Source organism: Oryctolagus cuniculus, chromosome 9 (genome assembly GCF_051225735.1).
Source record: "Oryctolagus cuniculus isolate XC-2025 breed Fujian yellow rabbit chromosome 9, ASM5122573v1, whole genome shotgun sequence".
Lineage (NCBI taxonomy): Eukaryota > Metazoa > Chordata > Mammalia > Lagomorpha > Leporidae > Oryctolagus > Oryctolagus cuniculus.
The window spans coordinates 11,483,631-11,506,826 of NC_142875.1; the positions used below are offsets into that span (position 1 = coordinate 11,483,631).

Below are 23,196 nucleotides of genomic sequence, written 5' to 3' on the forward strand. Positions count from 1 at the left end.
GTAGGAGGGAAATTATGGACGGGGGGAAAAAGCCATTGTTGTGGGTGGGTGGGAAGTTATGGGGGAAAAAAGCCATTGTAATCCATAAACTGTACTTTGGAAATTTATATCTACTAAATGAAAGTTTAAAAAAATAACAATGATAACTGAAAAAACCTGAAGAATTTGCCACATGCCAAGGTTTTATAGAAATGAAATCATCTAATGCTGACAGCACCGTGAGCTTTCTGTTTTTTCTCATGTACAAGACAGGGAAATTAAACTATATAAAGGTTATCAGAGGCAAGAAATCATCACAGTTTAATCACGGGGTCTGGTTCCAGAGTAACGGGTCTGGTTCTAGCTCCTGCAGCTGTTATCTGTGTGCCCTGGGACCAGGTGCTTCACATCCACCTGCTTTAGATCCCCATCTGTAAAGCAGAGCATTGTGTTGTCTGATGGAACCTGCTTTTCCCCCATGGCATTTTAGATATTCTTGTGAGCAGAAGTTCAAAAATCTGTCCACACATTTTTAAACTTTATTTCCATTAACAGAAGTATTTTCAAAGAGACAATTCCAGAAAGTCCAAAATGTTGTTTGGTGATTGCTGCCCTACGTTTTGGCATCCAGTAAACACCATGGACTCTAAAGGCAGACTCCTTTATACTCATGTTAGCTCTGGAGCCTAAGATACTTCACTCTTCCGAGAAAATTACTTCGAATTCAAGCTAATTCTCAGATTTGTTTCATTTTGGTTAAAACTATACCAGGTGCTTTTCAGCCACAAGCGGCAGAGTTAAATTGTATATATTCTCTTTTATTATATCTATAGTGGATTCGACAGTTCCTTTCTTTGTGCTCATTATAGATGCACTTAACGGCCGAAGTTATAACATAAAATTATTCTATTGCTAGAGATTGCGAAGTTATACTAGAGAGAAGTCAGAAATAACTTTATCAAAATCCTAACAATATGAATAAAATGCCTTGTGTAATTTCAATGCCTTTAAAGAGGCTTTTATGATTGAGCAAATGAGCAGATAGAGTCTGGAATCCTTGTACACCATGTTAAGTCACTGCTTGTGATACCAGCAACCCATACTGGAGTGTGTGTTTGAGTCCTGACCTCTCCACTTTCAATCCAACTTCCTGCTATTGCACCTGGGAAGGCAGCTGATTCTGGCCCAACTACCTGGGCCCCTGCCACCCACATGGGAGACCAGGATGGATGTCAAACTCTTGGCTTGTGCCTTGTACAGACCTGGCTGTTTCAGCTAATTGGGTAGGGAGCCATTGGATGGAAGATATTCTTCTCTCTCTCTCTCTCTCTCTCTCTCTCTCTCTTATTCTGCCTTTTAAATAAATGGATGGGCAGAGAGAGAGAGCGAGAGAGAGAGAGAGAGAGAGAGAGGATAAATATTGATTGCTTCTCAAGAAAATTCTTCCTTATTTTGAAAGTCAAGTGTCATTCAACCTGCTCTCGTCTCTCCTGACAGGCACCAGCATATTCACAGTCTATGAGGCCGCCTCTCAGGAAGGCTGGGTGTTCCTCATGTACAGAGCCATTGACAGCTTTCCCCGTTGGCGTTCCTACTTCTACTTCATCACTCTCATTTTCTTCCTTGCTTGGCTTGTCAAGGTACTGTGACGTACTTCTGCAGGAGACTGCCTGCACATCTTGGCTCGTTCTTAGTGGCCCTCTACGTCCTCGTTCCCTCTGTTTGATAAATGGGGTTTGCAATTTTCTTTCAGAACGTGTTTATTGCTGTCATCATCGAAACCTTCGCAGAAATCAGAGTACAATTTCAACAGATGTGGGGATCAAGAAGCAGTACAACTTCAACAGCGACCACGCAGGTACAGTGATGTAAGATGATATTTTAACCTGCTGAGACAGGGACACATCCCCTCCTCACTTTCAGTGGGATCCAAAGCAGCTGTGGTATAATGGGCTTCCGTGATGTGACTCAGTTAGGGAGCTGTCTAAAGATACAGGGGCAGGAGCCCGAACCAAGAACCACCTAACTAGACTCTCAGTTGAGAGTAAGAGCACGTGTATATATATATATGTATATTTTCATAACTCCAGGACAGTTTGGATGCAAAACCAAGATTGCAAGTCACATTTATTGCTTACTTTGATTTGATTCTGACATCACAAGCCCTCATAGGGCTTGCAGATAAAACAGAGCGATTTAGAATTTCCCACTTTTGTATGTATTTGTTTATTGCAAGCCTGTATAATGTCATTTACATATAGGATTATGAATTTTAAAATGAAGACATATTTCATTCAGAAAAACCAATCACAGTTGAGGGAAGGCCTTTCAACTCCAAGAGCAAGCACATGTTTCTTGAGGAATCACTATATACTCAGAATGGTTCCCATAAGCTCCTGAGAAATAGGAGGTGGCCTACGATTTTATGAAATGCATAGAGAACTTATTACCTAGGAAACAATTCAGATGCACTGTCTGTTTTTATTTTTGGTTTTATGTGCTTGTTTTTATGATGGTTGAGAAGAGGAAGAACAGGTTTCTATAGCGTATCTTATAAACAAAAGAAAATAAAAAGTTAAATAAGCAAGTAAGTAAAATAAAAAGAATTAAATGATTTAATGCCTTACAACTATTATTTTAATATAAATTCTAGAAGGATATTAACATAAATTTGTAAATGCTGATATAGATCTGTTGAGACAAGGAATCTGTGAAAAGGTCAAGGAACAAATTTGACTTCAAAAATCTTCAAATTGGACTTTTAATAATCATATGTCCAGGACCGGTGCCGTGGCTCACTTGGCTAATCCTCCACCTGCGGCACTGGCATCCCATATGGGCACTGGGTTCTAGTCCTGGTTGCTCCTCTTCCAGTCCAGCTCTCTGCTGTGGCCTGGGAGGGCAGTGGAGGATGGCCCAACTGCTTGGGCCCTGCACCCCATGGGAGACCAGGAGGAAGCACCTGGCTCCTGGCTTCAGATCGGCACAGTGCCGGCTGTAGCTGCCATTTGAGGGGTGAACCAATGGAAGGAAGACCTTTCTCTCTGTCTCTCTCTCTCTAACTGTCTATAACTATCTGTCAAATAAAAAAATCATATGTCGAAAGGCCACTAAGTATCCTAATATTTGGAGAAGGCCTTCTGTGCTATAATAGAATTTTATCACCAATTCATTACAGATGAAACAGTATTGATGTCATCCAGTTTTGACAAACAGTTATCTAAACTTCCATGAAAGATTTTTACATACTGTGAAGGCTAAATCATAGATGCCTCATAGAAAAGCCTTCGAGGGCTCAACCCCATCAAGCTCCTACCTCTTCTCACGTCTTTTAGTCAACTACGGGAAATAGTAAGTTCCCAAGTCCATTCTGAGGTGACAACCTCTGGAAAGGCTGTTTTCTGTTGCAGACAGGGAAACCTACGTGGAACATACAACTCACCATGTAACTTACATACTGTTGTCCTGGACAATGACCTAACATATCTCTAAAACCCTGTTACATTTATTAGATAACTCCATGTATGAAATGACAGCTGGGAAGGTAGTGTTTGGAAAAGCCAGCAGTTATAACAGAGAACTTAAATGGGAAAAGACCTTGAACAAAGTTACTCAAGATTATTTTGAAGCAAAATTGTACTTGATCAGGAGGCATAAGTCGGTAATTCAGTGGGAATCACACAGAGAATTGTGAAAAACCTTCATTAAGAAAAATGCTGGGGCTGAGGACCTGGTTGCCAAGCAACTGAAGCTCCTGCTGTGGGCCTCTTGATGAAACCCTGGCAGGCAACCTAGCAACGGGCCTTCAGGCCCCGCCCACGCCTCACTATCCCCTTGCTGGTGGCCCAGGAAGCTTTCTTGTGAGTGGAAGGGGGAGAGGCTGGCGGTGAGTCTGCTGCATTTGTAAAATAGGACCAAACCCTGTGACGTGGGCTTTTCCCGAAGTAGTTGGAAACACCAAGTCACAGGTGTCTAATACTAATGAAACAAGCTTTGAGGAAATCAAATAAAGATGGCGATTGTAGTGCAAAGCACACAGCTTTAACAGATATGTAGTACCTTCCTGCCATTCTCCAGAACATGGAAAATCTGCAGTTGTTCGAAGTCATTCTCACTGAAGGGATCTCAGTCCTGCTGGACTTGTTGTCTCTAAGTTTGTAGACTATCTCATGACAGCCATGTATGCAGAAAACATACACATACACACCTTAACAGGGCAAGGACAATAAACAGCTGGCTCTGAACTGATTCTGATACGGACCATGCAGAGGCATAAGAGAATCATAAGGGAGAATTGTTTCTTTAAACTAACAAAGCAACATTTTCCAACTGAATGGTCACAGCATGGACACCCACTGCAGAAAAATCATATTAGGGGCCCTGCAGAGACCATAACACAGTCTGTGGCGGGAGAACATGAGAAATGGCATAGAGCATCTCAGAGGGGTGATCCTGAGTCTGCCTCACCTCCAGAGGGGCCGTGGCCTTCATACCTGCATCAGTCTTAGACACTTAGACTCACATGACTGTTCCACTTGCTCAGTTACGAGTGTGGTCAGAAGGTAGAAGATGCACATCCGTGGGCTAAGGATGCCCTGGATCAGCCCATCAACCGCTCAAGCCACAACTTTTCAGGGGTCTCATCAAAGCATAGCGACCCTCAGATCCAGACTTGTATTCCCATGATTCAGACGCCTGTTATCAGTTCTGAGGGCTTCTGCCCTAGACTGTCTCATGCTAAGGGTGAGCTTACTCCAACGTCGCCTTGAGTAGAACTGAAAGAACTTCGTACTTTTAGGGCCACATGGGGCTGCTTTTCTGCTCCATAGAGCATTAAGAGAGAGAAAGCAGATTTCCGGAAGTCTCGCACAGGCCCACCCTTTGTCAGTGAGTCATGGTCCCATAGGATCATTTTGAAGGTTTGGTACATAAATATTCAGATTCTATGAAGAGAGCAATACTTTCTGGATCAGTTATTATCCCTGATTGAATGCTCTCACTGACACATGCTTTTTGAATTAAAATCCCCTAATTAAGACAGAAAATTCATAAGGATAAAGCAAATGCAAGACAAAAAGGCTCTACCAACATTCTTATTTAAGGGTTCCTACAGTTTCTAAAGCAACCTTTGTATAAAGGTGCAATGCCGAGGGAAAAAAGCAGAAAGGCATAGATGAAAAGACACATAATCAAAAATGGAAAGAATTTCTCCTCCAACAAAGTAAAAAAGACAAAGGACAACTTCATGCTCGAAGATAGTTCTTCAGCAATGATTTGTTGACTGTGTTCCAAGACATGGATTTCCACATGAATATAAATCATTAAACTTGAGAAGACAACTACAGTGAGGAGTGCAGTTCAGGGAAGACCTATTCTAGCGTGGTGTAGTAGTGATCTCCTTCCAACAAGAAGCCGCAGTGAGGGAATAATGCAGTCGTCACAGCAAGTCAAGAGTGAGAATTAAATTCTGTGAGGCTGAGTCATTGAATATATTGTTTAATAATGAAATCAAGCCAGGTGCCCACTCTTCTTACTTTGTGTGATAATGACTACCATCTGTTTTTAAATGATTGATTTACAAAGAAATCAAAAAGCATAAAAATTTCAAAATAAATTTTAGATTTTCTCTGCAAACTGTGCTCTGTGTGTGCCTGCATGTGTGTTTTCATCTTGGGCTTCGAATTTTAATTTAGGTGCAGTTGATTCCCCTTGTTAGCAAGATTTTCTCATCTTCTCCCATTAGATAACTTGTTATTGGTGTTGATAATGATTGTGATCATAGTACATTGATCAATCCAGAAAGCGTTCTTAACTACTTTGTATTCTATATAAGCCATTATAAAACTAGCAGTTGCCAACAGACAAGCCTGAGATCATTCTCAAGGCTGAAATCTCCATGAGTTTCCAAAAGATTGTATTGAGGAGAGTGCTCTAGGAAATCCATTTGTGTTGTTATTGATAATAATCCACTAATTCAAAATCCTTATCACAATCCCTAACATACATTGAGCTGCACTGAGCACTGTGTAACCGCTTTACAACCTGTCTTAGTAAACCTTCACAATAATGTTGTTGAAGGAGGTACTATTATTGTGTCTGCTTTGCTGATTGAAAAATGACAAGGGGTTGGAAAGTCAATTATCTTACCCAGTATCACATAGCAGACAGGTGGCAGAACTAAAGCCAGGCTGCTCAGTGGCAGGAGCCTCCAGTTTTACTCAAATGGAGATCACAGCACCTCTTAATTTAGCAAGCCCCACATCAACCTGATGTCCCTATTCTGGCCCCCTCCTCACTTCTCTTCTCTTAAATGGGTAGCATTGACTGCTGGCTGATAAGGATGTTCTCATACATTGTTACTCAGAGCATAAATGGGAACATCCTTCCCAGAAGATAGTTTGGCAGTATATATCAAAAGATTTAGCTGGCGCCGTGGCTCACTAGGCTAATCCTCCGCCTTGTGGCGCTGGCACACCAGGTTCTAGTCCCGGTTGGGGCGCCGGATTCTGTCCCGGTTGCCCCTCTTCCAGGCCAGCTCTCTACTGTGGCCCGGGAGTGCAGTGGAGGATGGCCCAAGTCCTTGGTCCCTGCACCCCATGGGAGACCAGGAAAAGCACCTGGCTCCTGCCTTCGGATCAGCGTGATGTGCTGGCTGCAGCGGCCATTGGAGGGTGAACCAATGGCAAAGGAAGACCTTTCTCTCTGTCTCTGTCTCTCACTGTCCACTCTGCCTGTCAAAAAAAAAAAAAAAAAAAAAAAGAATTTATTCTTGGAAAGATTTTGAATAGTAGTCAAGGCTGTATATTTGAGAATGTTTATGGATGTGTTTTGGTAAATTTGAAAAAATGGTAACATTTGAATCTCAAGCTGTAATTATTGATTATGTTTCAAAATTGCAATAAATACAAACCTTTAAAGTGGTTGAAATTTATTGACATTCAATATACTCACAATGCAGTAACAGAAAAATAGGATCCCTTGTTTTTTGTGTGTGGTATGTGTGTGACGCGTATCTGTATGTGCTTAAGATACTGGAAAGTTACCTCCAAAATATTTGTAGTGGTTTTCTCTGGGGGATGGGTTGAACATTTCCATTTACAACTCAGCTACTTTTCTAAGTCTTCAACAGTAAACATGTGTAATTATACAAGAAGAGGGAGGAGCTCCATCATTAAAATGAAAACATCTTTGGGTATTCTGCCTGAAACCAGCTGAGATAGTTGAGTTAGCTTTGACTGCAAAAGGCAACAAGCCCAAAATCAATGGCTCAGGTAAGGTAGAATTAGAATTATGTTCTCTCTTATGTGAAGTTGGAGGATGCCATTTGGGTGTTGGGGTGATTGTATATGTTCCCACAAATCCAGATCCCTTCACATCAATATTCCAGGTAGCCAGAGGGAGAAAGTGTAGGAAGACAGAGGTTCCTGCCTACATCCCATAAACCAGCATGTAGTTACATGGTTGAAATGAGCCAGAGAGAGAGAGAGAAAGGGAGAGAGAATGAGTTAGCTTTTTTTTTTCTTCTTTTTTTTAGGGGGTAGCCTAATGGCACCGTTGAAAATTCTCTTACCCTGGAAGACAGGGAGAATAGATATAGATGGACACGTGGCGGCTCTGTTACATTCTCTGCAGGATTTCAGAATTCTCAGCTTCTGCAAAGTAGTTCAACTTCTGTCTTAAAGACTGACTGTTACCATTAACCAATCAAAGTGGTGTTTTATAATTCAGGGCACTAAAGAGAAATTGAACATGTTTGCATTTCATTTATTTTATTTCAGACAACGTAGTGACCTTGAAAGAACACTTTTACTGACAATTAAATTGAATCATTTGATTTTGGTCCACTGGAAAAAAAATTTAACAGAGAAAATGAGTCTGCTACCCATCAAAGCAAAAACTTGCCCCGGGGACTCTTTGTGCCATGATGAGAGAGTTTAGGCTGTATCAACAGAGGTTTCCAGTGACTGACAGGACTGGTTTCGTCCTTTGTCCTTAAAAGGTGACACCCAGAAGTTTTCACAAGGACTTTAAAAGGCAAGTTAGCAGATTTGCATTTCCACAGATGTGTGCATTCTCAGAATGACCTAATTGTGAAGAAGATGCTTGATTCTATCACGAAGAATAACTTTAAAGTTCATTTCAAAGGGAATCAGAATCCTGTAAGAGGTGAGGTAAACAGTTGGCCACTGGCATGTTTGGCCCAAGAATCTTGGTGTAAATGTGCACCTTGATTTTGTCATTTAAAACATGTATGTGGCCTGTGCATTTTGGCCCAGGTCTCTCACCGTCTTACTTATTTCAAGGAGAGCAAGTTCACTTTCCACAGGTGATCTGCCACCATTCCTGATGCGAGTTTTGTAAAATTATGATTATAGATTCTAGGGGATGGTATTCTTGCAACATCTCACTCACATTTCCATCAGCAATTTATCCTGTTCAACACTGGGTCAGGCTGGCGTGGGAGCATAAACAAGGATGGCAGCTGAACTGTTGTGTATTTCACAATCAGGAACCTCAGGGAGGAACAACCCAGGAGTGCTTAGAGGTGGTGCCTTCACTGAGGAGAGTACGAATGCTTAACTTCACCCTGTCCCCCTTACTACACACACACACACGTGCACACACCCCTAAGGAACTTGAAAGAAAATCTTAGAAAATACATAGAAGTGAGATTGCCCTCCAGCTGAGTGTCACATCGACAGAGGCATGGTCTTTGAGATAGAGTGATAGGCAGTGAGACCTAGGCATCCAATTCGATAGATTTTATTTTATTTTAGGAGACCTATAGGATCTGGAGTGTCATCAGTTACATCTTCAAAGCCAAAAGAAACCACTTGTTGCTTCATAAATGTGTTACAAAAAATACCTGTTGAGTGGATTAATTTCACCAGTTAAAATAACCACCTAATGTCTCTCAGGTGATGGCAGTCTCCTACTAGTCTCTTCCTTTGCCATGTGCACATTTCTTAGTTATCCTAAGAATATTTTTGTATTCACTAAATGAGGAATGTCCACTAAATGATCATAAAAGCCTACCGCCTAGAGTAAAAATACACCAGACATCATGTTCTAGAATTCTAATTTTCATTTTCTCCAAATCTGATAATAATTAATGTAATGGGGATAAAATACTTTGTTGAGGAGATTCTTTGAGTAATTTTATGCAAAGTCTATAAGGTAAGGTAGAAAGTGTCTGACACAAAACAATAAATTTACTCAATAAATGTGAGTATTGTCATTGTTCTTGTAATCGTTATTATTCACTTTGGTTTTAGTGTTAAAATGAGCATAATTGAAATGACTCATGTTCCAAATATACACCCAGGAAAAGACAAAATTTGATAGCATCAAACTACAGAATGCTGGAGACAGGAGTTGGAGTTCTCAATGTTCCAGGTTAAATGTCTCTGACTCATCTCCCTCTTTGTCTTGAAGATGTTTCATGAAGATGCTGCTGGTGGCTGGCAGCTGGTAGCTGTGGATGTCAACAAGCCCCAGGGACGCGCCCCAGCCTGCCTCCAGGTGCAGTACGATGCCATTTCTAAAACTCTCCCAGCAAAGGTTTCTGACTTTGACTCTAGAGAAAGAAATCCATGGCTTCCCAGGCTGTAGATTCGCCCTCATTTATGGTCCAGAAGTCAGGGACAATGTAATGCTCAAGCTCACGTTCCAGGTCTCAGCATATTTTGTTAAGATAAATGGTAGAGGTTTTGGAGAGCGTCTGATGACTCCCTGATCAGCAGTATCAAATCAATGGATAATTTTGTTGTGTTAAATCTTGTGAAGTGTTCTTCTACAAGGCCTGAATTATTTGGGGGTGGACAGACTTGGTTGCAATTCAATTTATTACCTTGCCAAGGGCCTGGGGAGGAATATTTCCCCATGCTGTGGTCTGTTGATCTGCATCTACAAGCTTGTAGAGTGACGTCATGTGGAGGTGCTCCCTTCACAAAGTGCACCTGTGGCCAACGAGGTGTTGGTAGCAGTAGTCCTGACAATAGTCTCCTGGTGATGAGATGAGCTACAGGCTCTCATCATCTGCTCTGAGCACCTCAGTAGCCCAGATAAACTCCTGCACTTCTTCGGCAGACCACATGGGCATCTTCTCTTGTTTCATTCCCCTTTCTTGCCCCCAAACATCAGTAACTGAAAGTAATATTAACTTAATTAGAGCAGTGTCCTTGACACTCCGTAGTGTCTTCTCTGTCCATTTTTTTTCTTCTTTTATTAATACTTAGGTAATAGTACATGTATTGACGTTGAAAATTATTCAAGAAATAATTTTACATACCTTATTGAAATACAGTATCAAGAAATGCACATAAATGCACAGATAATTGAGTTTTTTGGCCTGATCACACTCATAACAAACATCCAAATTAAGAACAAAACAGTACTAGTAGCCCAGAATTCATTTCCATCTTCTTAAATGGTGAAAACGATCAAGCAGCCCACTCATGAGTAGATAACTGGCTCTTCCTCCTGGAGTATTTTCTTTACCCTCTGTGGTTTGCAGAGACAAATCTTGCATGTGGCAGTGCCACCCCTATCATTTGGGAAGTGTTTTCTCTCTTTCTTTCTCCAGCACAGAAGGATTGGTATGGGAGAAATGACATTGCGTTTGAACCACTAATACTGAGGGCTACATTTGTGTAGCCATTTTGTATCATAGTTATTTGTTTCCTTTTGTTTCTAGTTGAATAGTCTAATTAAGAAAGAACAAAATATGTCAAAGGTTTAAACATGATAGGATAATCCTCCGCCTGTGGCACCAGCACGCCAGGTTCTAGTCCCAGTTGGGGCGCCAAATTCTGTCCTGGTTGTTCCTATTCCAGTCCAGCTCTCTGCTGTGGCCCGGTAGTGCAGTGAGGGATGGCCCAAGTGCTTGGGCCCTGCACCCGCATGGGAGACCAGGAGGAAACACCTGGCTCCTGGCTTTGGATTGCCGGCTGCAGCGGCCATTTCGGGGGTGAACCAACGGAAGAAAGACCTTTCTGTCTGTCTCTCTCTTACTGTCTAACTCTGCCTGTCAAAAAAAAAAAAAAAAATACACAGTGTGAAATGATTACCACAACCAAGCTAATTAACATATCCATCACCTCACATAGCTGCCTCTGTGTGTGTGTGTGTGTGTGTGCTGTTCCGTAAATCCTCATCTTACAGGATGAGTCATTGTTCAGTCATAGTCGTCTGACAACTGGAAATCAGTTCCCTTCGGGTGACAACTCCCTATTCTAACTTACAACCCTGCCCAAAACAATTACCATTCTACCTTCTGTGACTAATTTTTAGACTCTACACATCAACAGTGGATAGGGAATTTGTCAGTCTGTGCCTGGTTTATTTCACTTAGCATAATGTTTCCCAGGCTCATCCATGTTGCACATAGCAAGATTCCTTCATTTATGGCTTAATAATATTCCACTGTGTGTGTGTGTGTGTGTATACATGTTTTCTTTCCCCATTCAGCTATCTACAGACTCTTGGTTGTTTCTTTAACTTGTTGTGAGTAATGCTGTGATGAGCCTGGGAGTACAGATATCTCTTTGAAATACTGATTTCATTTAATAATTTATTTATATATATATACCATATGTATGTATGTATATATATACATATAAAATTAAGTGGACTGTCCTGGGTACATGGTGCTTTGGCAGCTCTATTCTTTACTTTTTGAAGACCTGCCATACTCTTTTCCATAGGGGCTGTACTGTGTTCCCACAATCCTACTTAATGTCCCTAGTAGTGTACAAAGACTATTGTCTCTTCACATTTTTTCCAACGTTTCTTTTGCCCTCTTATTAATAGTCTTCCTAGCAGGGGTGAAGTGATGATGAGCACCTTTTCAAATATCTTTTGGCCATTCATACGTCCCCTGTGGAGAGAGATCTATTTAAGTCCTTTCCCCCTATTTAAATCATGTCATTTGACTTATTTTTTTTCTATTGAGTTATTTGGGTTCCTTGTATATGTTGGATGGTATTCTCTTTTCAGGCACATGGATTGCATTTATTTTCTCAAGTTCTATAGGTTGCCTTTTTACCTTGTTGCTTATTATTATCTATTTGTAATGTGTTGATAATATTAAACATTATCTCATGGTTCTTCTTCTATTCTGTATCTGATGGTAATGATGTCATTAATATCCAACTACAAGAGACTTTCAAAAAGCTGTGGGAAATGGAAATAAAAAAGTGTATTTTGATGGAAAAAATTTTGGGACTCATGTTTTTCATAATATGCATTTTCCACTAACTTTATGAAATTCTCTTATATTGTAAGTATCTCTACTACTACCATCACTGCTAATAGTAATGCAAATTATTGTTACAGAAGAACCTTCTTGTCTTAGAAGCAATTCCGCTTACGTTATTCATTTGCAGGATACCAACTCTGTGCTAGTCGTGACATTGTCCTGAACAAGACAGTCACAGTCCCTGCCCTCACAAAACGTAGTGGACATGAGGTTGGGAGGGAAAAAGACAGCAGTGAGTCACCATCAACCAGAGAAATAGGGACTTTGAAAGAAGAAATATGAGGTGTGGTAGGAACTTTTAATGTGAAGTTCCCTCTCTCCGTGAGATCAAGGATCTTTATGAAAGAAGAGACTAAAGATGAGGTTTACTACAACTCTGTAATACAGAAAGACTGGTATGCATCAGCAACCACTGACCGAAGGTATTTTGGATATTTTGCAATATTTAATGGAAGAAGTGGAGTCTCCCACACTTAACAAATGGAGAGAGTAAGACCATTATCTGGCATCTTCTGGTTCCAGAGCCATGTTTTATCCAACTGGGAAACCATGAAAGAAATCATGCATTTGTGATAGAAATAATCTACCAGGGCTGCTCTGGGCACCAAATCAGAGTCTTTAGAACTTGGAATACATTGCTTTAAAATCCATTAAATGCTTATTAATAGATGCCTCAAAGTTGCAATCTGGAGTTAGAAGGCAAGTCAGCCCCTTTATCACAAAGATTTTGGAATGGCAAGGGATGCACGGTCCAGTGTGATGGCAAAACTGAGAATATAGCAAAGTCAAGGATGATGTGGAAGGGACAGATGTTGGGCTTGAAGAGTATGAGTGTGGTCCCTGGGAGACCTGTGTGCTAGACATGAGTTATGAATAGGGCAGCACACTTGGTAAGTTTTATAAATGGTGACTCCTGTGGCTAGAAATGAGGGATGAAGGGAAGCAGACAATTGAGCATAAAGGAATTTCCATTCAATCAACTTCATCTGCTTGGTCTAAGTCAAGCTTTCCCAAAGGAACCAGTATTCCTGAGTGCGGATGAAAAGTGAGATGGCCAAGAGATCATCTAATTATGGTGACTAGGAGGACCTGTAAATACATAGACAGTACATTTCCATGTCTGAGTGAAAAATCACTTAATTAAAATTTAACCAAGAGGAAAGAATTAACTAAAAATATATATTCCAGGAAAAATGCTCATGAAATGCTTGCTGGCTTTTAATACTGATTAACACTAGGTAAGAGGAAAAATTTTCACCTGAGCCATCCACTTTCTGTCTTGGTCTATAATGATATCTCACCTCCTAGAACAAACAGTAGCACAGGCCACTTCTTTTAATTTTGAAAACCAGCAAAATATAACTATATTCTCATTTTTTAAGTTGACCAATACAATTTAAAAGAATGATTTGCATCAACTCCTTTTCATCCCTTTTATCATTCCACTTCCAGGAGGGAGCAGGGTGGTGAATATTAAGAGTCAGGTTTTCTCAACCTCCTGCATTTGTGGCTGTGTTCACAAATTTTCTCTCTTCTGCGAAAACACGTCTTCCCCCAGGGGCACTGACATTTCACAGAGCATTTCCTCTTCCAACAACTCTTCTCTCCCACTCACCCTTCAGAACTCGCTCAAACATCACTTCAGGAAAGACGTCTGCATTGTCCTCCAAAAATAGAACCGGCACCTCTGTTACTTGTTTCCATATCATCCTATGCTTTTCTTTTGTGTTTCTCATAATTTTAAGAAAATAGGTTAATAGTTTAATTCATTATTTAATGTCTGTGTCTCCAGCCAGGGGAGCTCCGTGACAGTGCGGTTGTTATCCCTGCTCTGGTCATTGCTAGCACTTGCCTTTCACAGGGCATACATTCCATTCCTGTTTGTCGAATGAGAGATGAAATCAATCCAGGGGAGGAATGGTTTGGCACCATCGTGTCTTAGGAAAGTGCTTATTTGGGCCGGTGCCGTGGCTCATTAGGCTAATCCTCCACCTTGCAGCACCGGCACACCGGGTTCTAGTCCCGGTTGGGGCGCTGGATTCTGTCCCAGTTGCCCCTCTTCCAGGCCAGCTCTCTGCTATGGCCAGGGAGTGCAGTGGAGGATGGCCCAAGTGCTTGGGCCCTGCGCCCCATGGGAGACCAGGAGAAGCACCTGGCTCCTGCCATCGAATCAGTGCTGTGTGCTGGCCGCAGCAGCCATTGGAGGGTGAACCAACGGCAAAGGAAGACCTTTCTCTCTGTCTCTCTCTCTCACTGTCCACTCTGCCTGTCGAAAGAAAGAAAGAGAGAGAGAGAGAGAGAGAGAAAGAAAGAGAAAAAGAGCTTATTTGACCTCTCACTTGAAAGTGGCTCTATTTGTTCTTTTGAGCTAGTCCCCAGGAACTAGAAAGTATATGGACTGTGGCCAGAAAAATGAAACCACCCATTTCTGTAAACATCATTTATTTCTATGTGCATTTGGAGTTTGATTCTAGAAAGTACCTCTCAAAAACTGTGGGATCCTGGGTAAATTTAGGTAGATTTGCCACCATGTTGGCAGAGGCCTGATGGAATATGTCTGTTATATCTCTCAGGACCCTGTTGTCTCCCTCAATGTGTGAAATAAAGATGACAGTGTTTAGAAGCACGGCGTTGGGATCACAGAGCTGAAAGGAAGTCAGGCCAATTCCATCTTAGCAAAACCATTTAGTTTTTTGGGATGAAGCGTTGAAACAGTTATAATTCAATTGAGTTTATAATTTAGCAATTCTTGAAATAAACTGGGAAAATGAAGTATTGGTGAGATCTGAGATACAGAAAAACTGGTGATTCACTGTCCCTATTTGACTGTTGGGAATAGTTGGTTTTGTCCTTAGAGTGGAACCGTTTTTGAATTTGGCCACAATATCATAAACAGAGTGTGTTACACAGAAAAACCATGTAATCTCCTCCTCTTTTAGAATAGAATGACTTGGCATTATTCAACTCTCATTTCTACCTGGCCATCATTGGCGAGAGCTGGGTATTGGTTCCTGCCTTAGAACTGGAACTGTGTGCATTTATTCTTGGGTTCACACATTTATTTTTCTCAGGATAGAAAAGTTATTTATCTGTCCAACAGAGGCAAATATTGGGGGGGATACGTGAAGTCAACAGTGGTTGTCCAGATCTGAGAATGAGAATGGGAATTTATCGCAGGTAGGCATAAGAGGGCTTGTTAGGGTGATGAGGATTGCACAACAAGATAAATTTATTAGTCACTGGATTGTGCACTCAGGATGGGTAGATTTTGTAATACAGGAAATGACCTTTCAATAAAGATGTCATGAGTAAAGAAAAAAAATTATTTCTATTTATCCATGTCTATTGTAGGAAAAGAAATAGTCACTTCATGAATACATACGTGTATAACAACTCAGAAATGCATGCATGAATGAACAGAAAATGTTTGCAAGGCATGCTGTGCTTGAAAAACACGATGGGAAATGAACATGTTTTTGGAAAGGTGAAGGCTGTCTCCATGTGTTTGCTATTTCACTCTGGTCCTTCTGTCTCATTTACATTACCTGCTGAGTAACTCATGAAGGATGTTATGATAATATGACTTTAGATCACACAGATGGTACAATAGTAGGACATAAATTTCAACATTAAATAATACTCTTTCCATAAATTTTGTGTCTAAATTTCTAGATTTTAAAATCATCATTCATCATAAATGTAGACTGGCTCAAATCTTAAAAATAAAGGCATTAGGCCAGCACCGCAGCTCACTAGGCTAATCCTTCGCCTGTGGTCCCAGCACCCAGGGTTCTAGTCCCGGTTGGGGCGCCGGATTCTGTCCCAGTTGCCCCTCTTCCAGGCCAGCTCTCTGCTATGGCCCGGGAGTGCAATGGGGATGGCCCAGGTCCTTGGGCCCTGCACCCACATGGGAGACCAGGAGAAGCACCTGGCTCCTGGCTTCAGATCGGCGCAGTGCACCGGCCGCAACACATCGGTGGTGGCAGCCACTTGGAGAGAGAACCAACTTTTTCTCTGTCTCTCTCTCACTAACTCTGCCTGTCAAAAAAAAAAAAAAAAGGCATCAGAAGCCTTTTTTTTTAATCAGGATAAATTTAGCAATTTATCAGGATAAATTGCTTTGGATTCTTTACCTTTCTTCACTGGTATTCTGTCCTAAATTTTCACTTTTTCTTCTGCTTTCTGTATCTATGTCTAGTTTATTGGTTTTAAACATCTATCTTCTCCACCAACTACAAATAATTAGGTAATTTAAAAAAAATAAGATTACTTGATGTGACTGAATCTTCCCTATCACTGTTAAATTCAATATGTGATGTAACTGATGCTTCTGTGATAATGTTTGTTTTATATGAATAGCTCTGTCTGTCTGCTTTTTTGTCTCACAAATCTATTAGGATTTTATGTATTCCAGAAGCAGTGATTAGGATCAAACAATAGCACCCACTTTTATATTGCATCCCTGCATTTCCCAGTGTACGTGCACATAGCTAACTTTATATCTAATGTTTCAATGGTTGCATGTCTATGCCCTCTTTTCCTATGTTGGTTGAGTATATTAGGCCATGCAGCAATCTGGTAAGTCTTTTACAGAATAATATGCTCTATAGAGCCATTTGTGGAAAAAAAGTAAGCACCTTTAGTCTGTGATTTGAAATTCTACAAGTTCATTTGCATTCCAAGACATGAATTATAATTATAATCATAGCTATAATCATAATGGTAGTCCTATGCAAGCATATGAGGAAAGGGCTCAATTTGTCACCTTTGGAGTGGTCTTTTATATTTTTATAATAATGAAAATACACAGACTCACAGATAAAATTGCACAACCCCAAGTTCAGAGTGGGAGGACTGGCAGAACAGTCCCATTAGCTAGTAGGTTATGTGTGGTGACCTCTTTAATGAGTCTTGTTGAAATTTTTAGTTAACCAACTTAATGTTCATTTTGATAGGACATTCCTCATGTTTATCCAGTTACTAACAGAATTCAAGCCATGTTTAATAAGGCTAAGCTTAATAATATACCTAGCCATGGTCAATATCTGCATTTCCTAACAAATTCATTCCTGTGTTTAAAAACAATGAAGCAAATGTCCCGTAGACCCAGAAATACTCCCTCTCGTCCTTGGTCCTGCCTGGATTGTCTTTGTGCTCTGTGCTCCACTCCCCTGCACACTGCTGATGGAGCGCATCATTCAGAGTTCCCTTCCCCCGTCCTGTTCTGATTCACATTGTGGAGACAAGACAGCTGGTAAGGAGATGGCAAAGCTGAGAAATGCAGATAAGCCAAGCCCCATCCTGTTTTTTTTTTTTTTTCCTTTTTGTGTTACAACTCCTCCAAAACATGTCTCCTAACAGGACCCCACTACCTCCCACACCTGCCTCCCAGAATACAGGCATCCTTATCCTCATTTGATAAAGCAATACCCAGTACAACGTCTTTGTTGAAGGAAAATAAATCAGGCTGTTACCACCATTAAATAGGCTCTGGAGACAGATATGTCTCAGCATGACAACTTATTTAATGATATGACCTTGAACAATTTTGTATAAAATGGGAATCATAGTACCTCTTTCTTGGTTTTATGAGAATTACGTAAGTAATTATGATTTAGTTAAGGATTACACAGTTGTAAAGCACAGACCATTTGCTCAGAGAGACCATTTATGGTAGGTATAATCCTGCTTCTCAGGTGACTATACCTTCTGTGCCACCTCTCACTCTCTGTTTGGGCCACATGATTTTGTATCTTTGTTTCTGTCTATGTACCTGCCTCTCCTCTTTTCTTGAATACTTGCTTTAGTCTGGCTCTCGCAAATTACCCAACATGGCACACTGTGACTAAGTTTGGGGACCTCTCAATTAAGGGCCATGAAGAGACTCACCAGAGTGAAGGTGAACCAAGAAAAAGATACTGATTCATAGTAGACACCCCAAAATGGAAGGCATTGGCCAGAAGCAGTAGGGCATGAGGACTGAAGTGGATGCAACTTGTCCATTTAAGCAAAGTGTTGGGTTTTCCAATACTGTAGGTAAATAGTATAAATCCAAAGTACTTTGAAACCTCCCTTCTTTATTCCCTACTAAAACTTTTCTCCCATCACTGTCTGCTCAAAGCACTAACCAACCAACCTCATCAGGTTCATGGAGTGGGTAAAGAAGGGACATAGCTATGGTAATATTAAATAGTCAGATTTGACCTCAGTAGTTTTAACTCAGGGGTAGTTTCCCCTGTTAAACTTTAAAGTCTTACTGGACTTGATAAGTATCATAAGGGCTAAATAGGCAATCATAGTCTGACTTTAAGGTCAGTCATCCCCTTTAAAATAGTTTCTTTAGGGAAATAATACATAATTTCCACGTATTTACAAAGAACAACTTGTAGATTGATGCCATTTCACAATATATTAAATCATTTCTTTGAATTTTAAAAATATATAATTAAATAATTTAGAAATATAAAGATTATGTGTCTACCATTAGAAGTAATAACAACTAATGTTTATTGAACATCATCTATGTGTCAGGTATATTTTTATTAAATTTAGTAATTTACTATTATTAAAAATTTTCTTTATTTAATGCTCACAACATTGCCATAAATGTAGGTAATAGTAGAATGTGTACTCTATAGATGAGGAGGTTGAGTCACAGAGAGTATAAGTAACTAGAGAAAGGTCACATTGCTAGTTAGACTGGGAACTTAATCTTGGGAAGTCTACCTAATATTTTTAATGGCCTTATTTTCTTTACTATACTTTATCCTACCATAAAATATACCACAATTTGCTTACCACCTAATCATTCATTCGTTTATTCATTCGCCCAGTTGTGGGTGTTGAGTTTCTTTTTTTACTGCTTGACTGTCATGAACATTCTCCACATCTCTTTGTGTACCTGTGTGAGAATTGCTCTAGCCTACGTAGCTGGAAGACCAAGTACTGGCTGAAGGATATGAGCCCCTTCAGCTCTCTGAGATATTGCAAAATAGCTCCCCAGATGATAGTGCCACTTTTTATGCCAACTAGTGACTTGTAAGACACGTCCTTGTCCACACTTAGATATCTTGAGACTTCTACAGCTGAAGCTGTGAAATTGTATCTTGTAATGCTAACTTTGCATCGCCCTGATTATAGCCTATAGATGTTGTACATTTTTATATATTCACAGGCCACTGTAGAGGCATAACCAATCTGCAGATTGCTGATTTATGTCCTTTGTTCACTTTTCTGCTATACCTGTTCAATGATTTTCAAAAAGTTTCTATATTTCTGATGGATATATTGTTTCTACCTAAATAAGAAGGCATAAAAATGTTAGGTATAAAGATAAGTACAAGATATTCATGCTTGACACTTGAGCATGTATTTTGTAGCTTTACTAAGGGAATAAGGCAATTCTGCCGTGTAGAATACTTCTACCCACCCATACCACTTAGAAAGTTTCTACAAAGTGTGCTGAAGTGTGAGTTCCAGAAAAATTATGAAGTTATAATGGACTCTCTTGGCATGAAACCGACCAGTTACACAGTTATTCAAATACAATTTCAGCGGAAGCAATATCTGTAGGCAGGGGTCACTGCAGTGCGTGATAAATAGAACTCCATTAAATTGGAACCTCATTCCTTAGGTGCTCCTGTGACAGCCATTCCCCCCTGCCTCGCAGGTGGTTTCCGTGTCTTGACAATTTGACAGATGTGGCTGCACATTTTAAGCCATCTTCCAACACACACCCAGTGATCTATTATCTTGAAGAAAGGCTGGCAAGGAAATGAGAGTATGCCTGAGAGCTGCATGCTGCAGCTCAGTGCCTCCCTGGTAGCATCTCACTGTGAAGAACAAAGCAAATGGGCTCATAAGTAGGTCAAATCGTGGCACAATTATTCCTGTAGTGAGCTGATGCTTTTTGAGAAAGTTTCCCTTGAAAGCAAGACTGAGAGGAGGTGGACTGTATGATAGGTGCATTTCAAGAGATGAAGTGACACCTCAGGCACTTCTTAAAAATGGCTGTCTTCTTAATGAAGCTTCCTACAAACTGGCAGATTATTTCAATAATGGATGGGACCCATGAGAATTCAGGTTCTTCTACAGTAGAGACCAGGGTGAGAAGACAACGTGCTCCAGCTAAGACAGGGTGGCCGAGGGGCCCCTGGGGTAATTTGCTTAATCGCTCTGCCTGTTTCCTTACTTATAAACAGGATATACGCATCTCCCGGGGTTTTGTAAGAGTTTCCTGGCACAGGTGAGGGTACACGGGCCCTCAACATTGCCTTGCTCTCACAGCCCTTGGCACCATCTCTGGGTCTGCTTGCCTCTGCAGGAAGTGTGCTCTCATGGATGCCCGCAGTACTAGGGCTCCCAGCCTTCTCTTCCTGCTCTGCTCTCTTTCTCTTGTCTTAGAAACATTTTGCTACCATGTTTCCCAGGCCTTATCCTAGACACACCAGCCCTCTCCTCTCAAAAACTAGGCTCCCCCCATCTCTCTTGCTCATCCCACAGATCAAGCATGCCTTTCTTGCATTTCCAGAAACCTGCAGGCAAATGAACCATAGTGTTTCTCTTGTCCTCTCCAAATCTAATCTGCCTTCAAGTCTGCCATGATTTCAGCTTTTGCATTTGTTTTCATCATCTCCTCCTCTCCACTGCATCCAAATATCCTGACCTTCAGAATCAGGTCAGACAGCTTCCTCAGCCAAATGATCTTGACTCCTTGATTCTGTTTGGTTACTTTGGTCTCTGTTACCCCTATGACAGCCTTCACATGGTGGGCACTTAGCAAATTCTTGCTGGGTTCTGTGTATTTGTGCCCCTGCAAAACTACACGGCACACAGATCTTTCCTGTCCCCGTAGGCAGGTGCCAAACATCCCCTCACACACACACATGCACACACACTCACATTACATCATACACAACAGTGCACATACTCTCCCACTCATACACTCGCATACCCTAGGCACACAAGCTCACACATTCACACTTACGCAGACACATGCACACTCATATGCACGCTTGCGTGCATCCTCACACCGACACTCCCATGCACACTCACACATACACTCAAACATACTCACCTTTTCTCAGTTTCCAAAAGCAGAACATAAAACAACTGGCTAGAAGAAAAATGGGGAGATGCATATAAAATAATCATTCTATAATAAGTTAGAATGAGAACTAAAAAGAATCAAAATAAAATAGTTAAATGGAAAGAAGCACAAGAAAAGGTGCAAGAAGATAACTGAAAGACAAACTGAAAAGGCATGTGATAGTCTTGAAACCGGCGATAGACAAATCAACTAAAGCGAGGGATCAAGTATATGAATACTCAGTTCTAAATATCCCACATGTATAAACTTGAATATGTTAATATATAATATAGAAAAAATATACCCAGATTTTACATATATATGCATGTGTCAATTGATAATGACATTCAGAATAGATACCAGGAAACCAGACATAATACATTAAAAATAAGATTAAATTATTCGCTATTTTTTATGGATTGATTTACCTACCTTACTGGCAGTTAAATGGTTTGGTCTCTTAGATTTTTGAGCTTCCCTGGGGAAAAAAAAAAAACATGAAATGCTAAAATTATCATGGTTTTGAGTGTCACCTGTAGAGCAATTCTACTATGGCCCTTTATAACTATTCCTTAAAGTACCAAAAAGGGAATGACAAAGACAGACTCACAATGCTGGACACTAAGATTACAAAAGCATTCCTGTCAAAATCCAGTGAGGCCATCCAGTAAGTGTGGTTAGCAGAGCTCCCATGAGAAAGACACAGCATGTTAGCGCACGCCTCTGGCGTTTCCTTTACACTGAATTGGAATCAGAGGGTCATGAGGAGGGACAGCCCAGTGACTGTCACTGGCAGAGGTTCGTTCCCAGAACATGCCCCAGGAGGCCTCCTTGGCTGACCATCACCCCCAAGCTGCTTCTGCTCATGGCGGAATAGTGCAGCTCCTTGAGATGAACAGATAAGAGATGACATTACTCAAAACAACAGGAGTGCATACACCTACTGCAAAATGCTTGTGGAAAATGCAATTAGACGATAACTTTAATTTAGTGCAAAAAAAAAAAAAGCCCATTGAGATCCGTACATAATTTTTTCATAATGCACACTTCCTTTGAACCTTCGAAGCTCCTCTCCTATCACTTGAACTTTGATGTCCTAATTTGTTTTACTCACTTTGTGTGACAACATCCCAACATTAGGACTTGGGTTGGGAGGGCCTTGGAGGCATCTCCAAGTTTTAGGTGACCCTCTTCCCAGAGTTCTTGCTGAGACTCCTGGGGGAAGCTGCCTGTCAGTCAGCTCTGCTAAGAGGACCAGCGTGGCCTCCCTTTCACACAGAGGATAGAGGGATGAACTGTGAGGATTCCCCGAGGGTACTTTCTTTGGAACAAAGTAGAATATTCATGACCAGTTCAGCACTTGAGGGAAGCCAAGTCACAGCTAAGCTGTTGTTGAGTCCAAGGTGCATCTGCCCGTGTGGAAACTCATGACGAGTTTATAGGAGCACTATTCTGAAAATAATATGGGTGTGTGCTAATTTCCTCATGTCCTACTTTTTCCAGACACGAAGGAAGAGGTGAGGGAAATATTGTGGAAGAATTACTTGGATTTTTATTGATATCCATGTGCATTAAGGGAAGCAAGCGCCACACTTCCCTGCTAAAAAGCCAAGATTTTAACATTTTCCTTCCTAATTATTTTTCCAATCCCAATAATACAGTCATGTGTGGACACTGAATGCTTAGTCCTTAGATTGCAATTTTTTTTTTGACAGGCAGAGTGGACAGTGAGAGAGAGAGACAGAGAGAAAGGTCTTCCTTTGCCGCTGGTTCACCCTCCAATGGCCGCTGCAACCAGCACATCACGCTGATCCGAAGGCAGGAACCAGGTGCTTCTCCTGGTCTCCCATGGGGTGCAGGGACCAAGGAC

General features: G+C 40.9%; 1 protein-coding gene across 2 annotated transcripts in view; it reads left to right on the forward strand.

Moving 5' to 3' along the window:
• Positions 1-23,196, forward strand: part of NALCN (sodium leak channel, non-selective) — a 368,383-nt gene that overhangs the window by 137,694 nt on the left and 207,493 nt on the right. For both annotated transcript variants that reach the window (XM_089303460.1, XM_051849987.3), the window contains exons 8-10: positions 1,477-1,619; positions 1,733-1,837; positions 9,415-9,501. In XM_089303460.1, the coding sequence (XP_089159586.1) occupies positions 1,477-1,619; positions 1,733-1,837; positions 9,415-9,501 (335 nt within the window). The remainder of the gene's footprint in view (positions 1-1,476; positions 1,620-1,732; positions 1,838-9,414; positions 9,502-23,196) is intronic.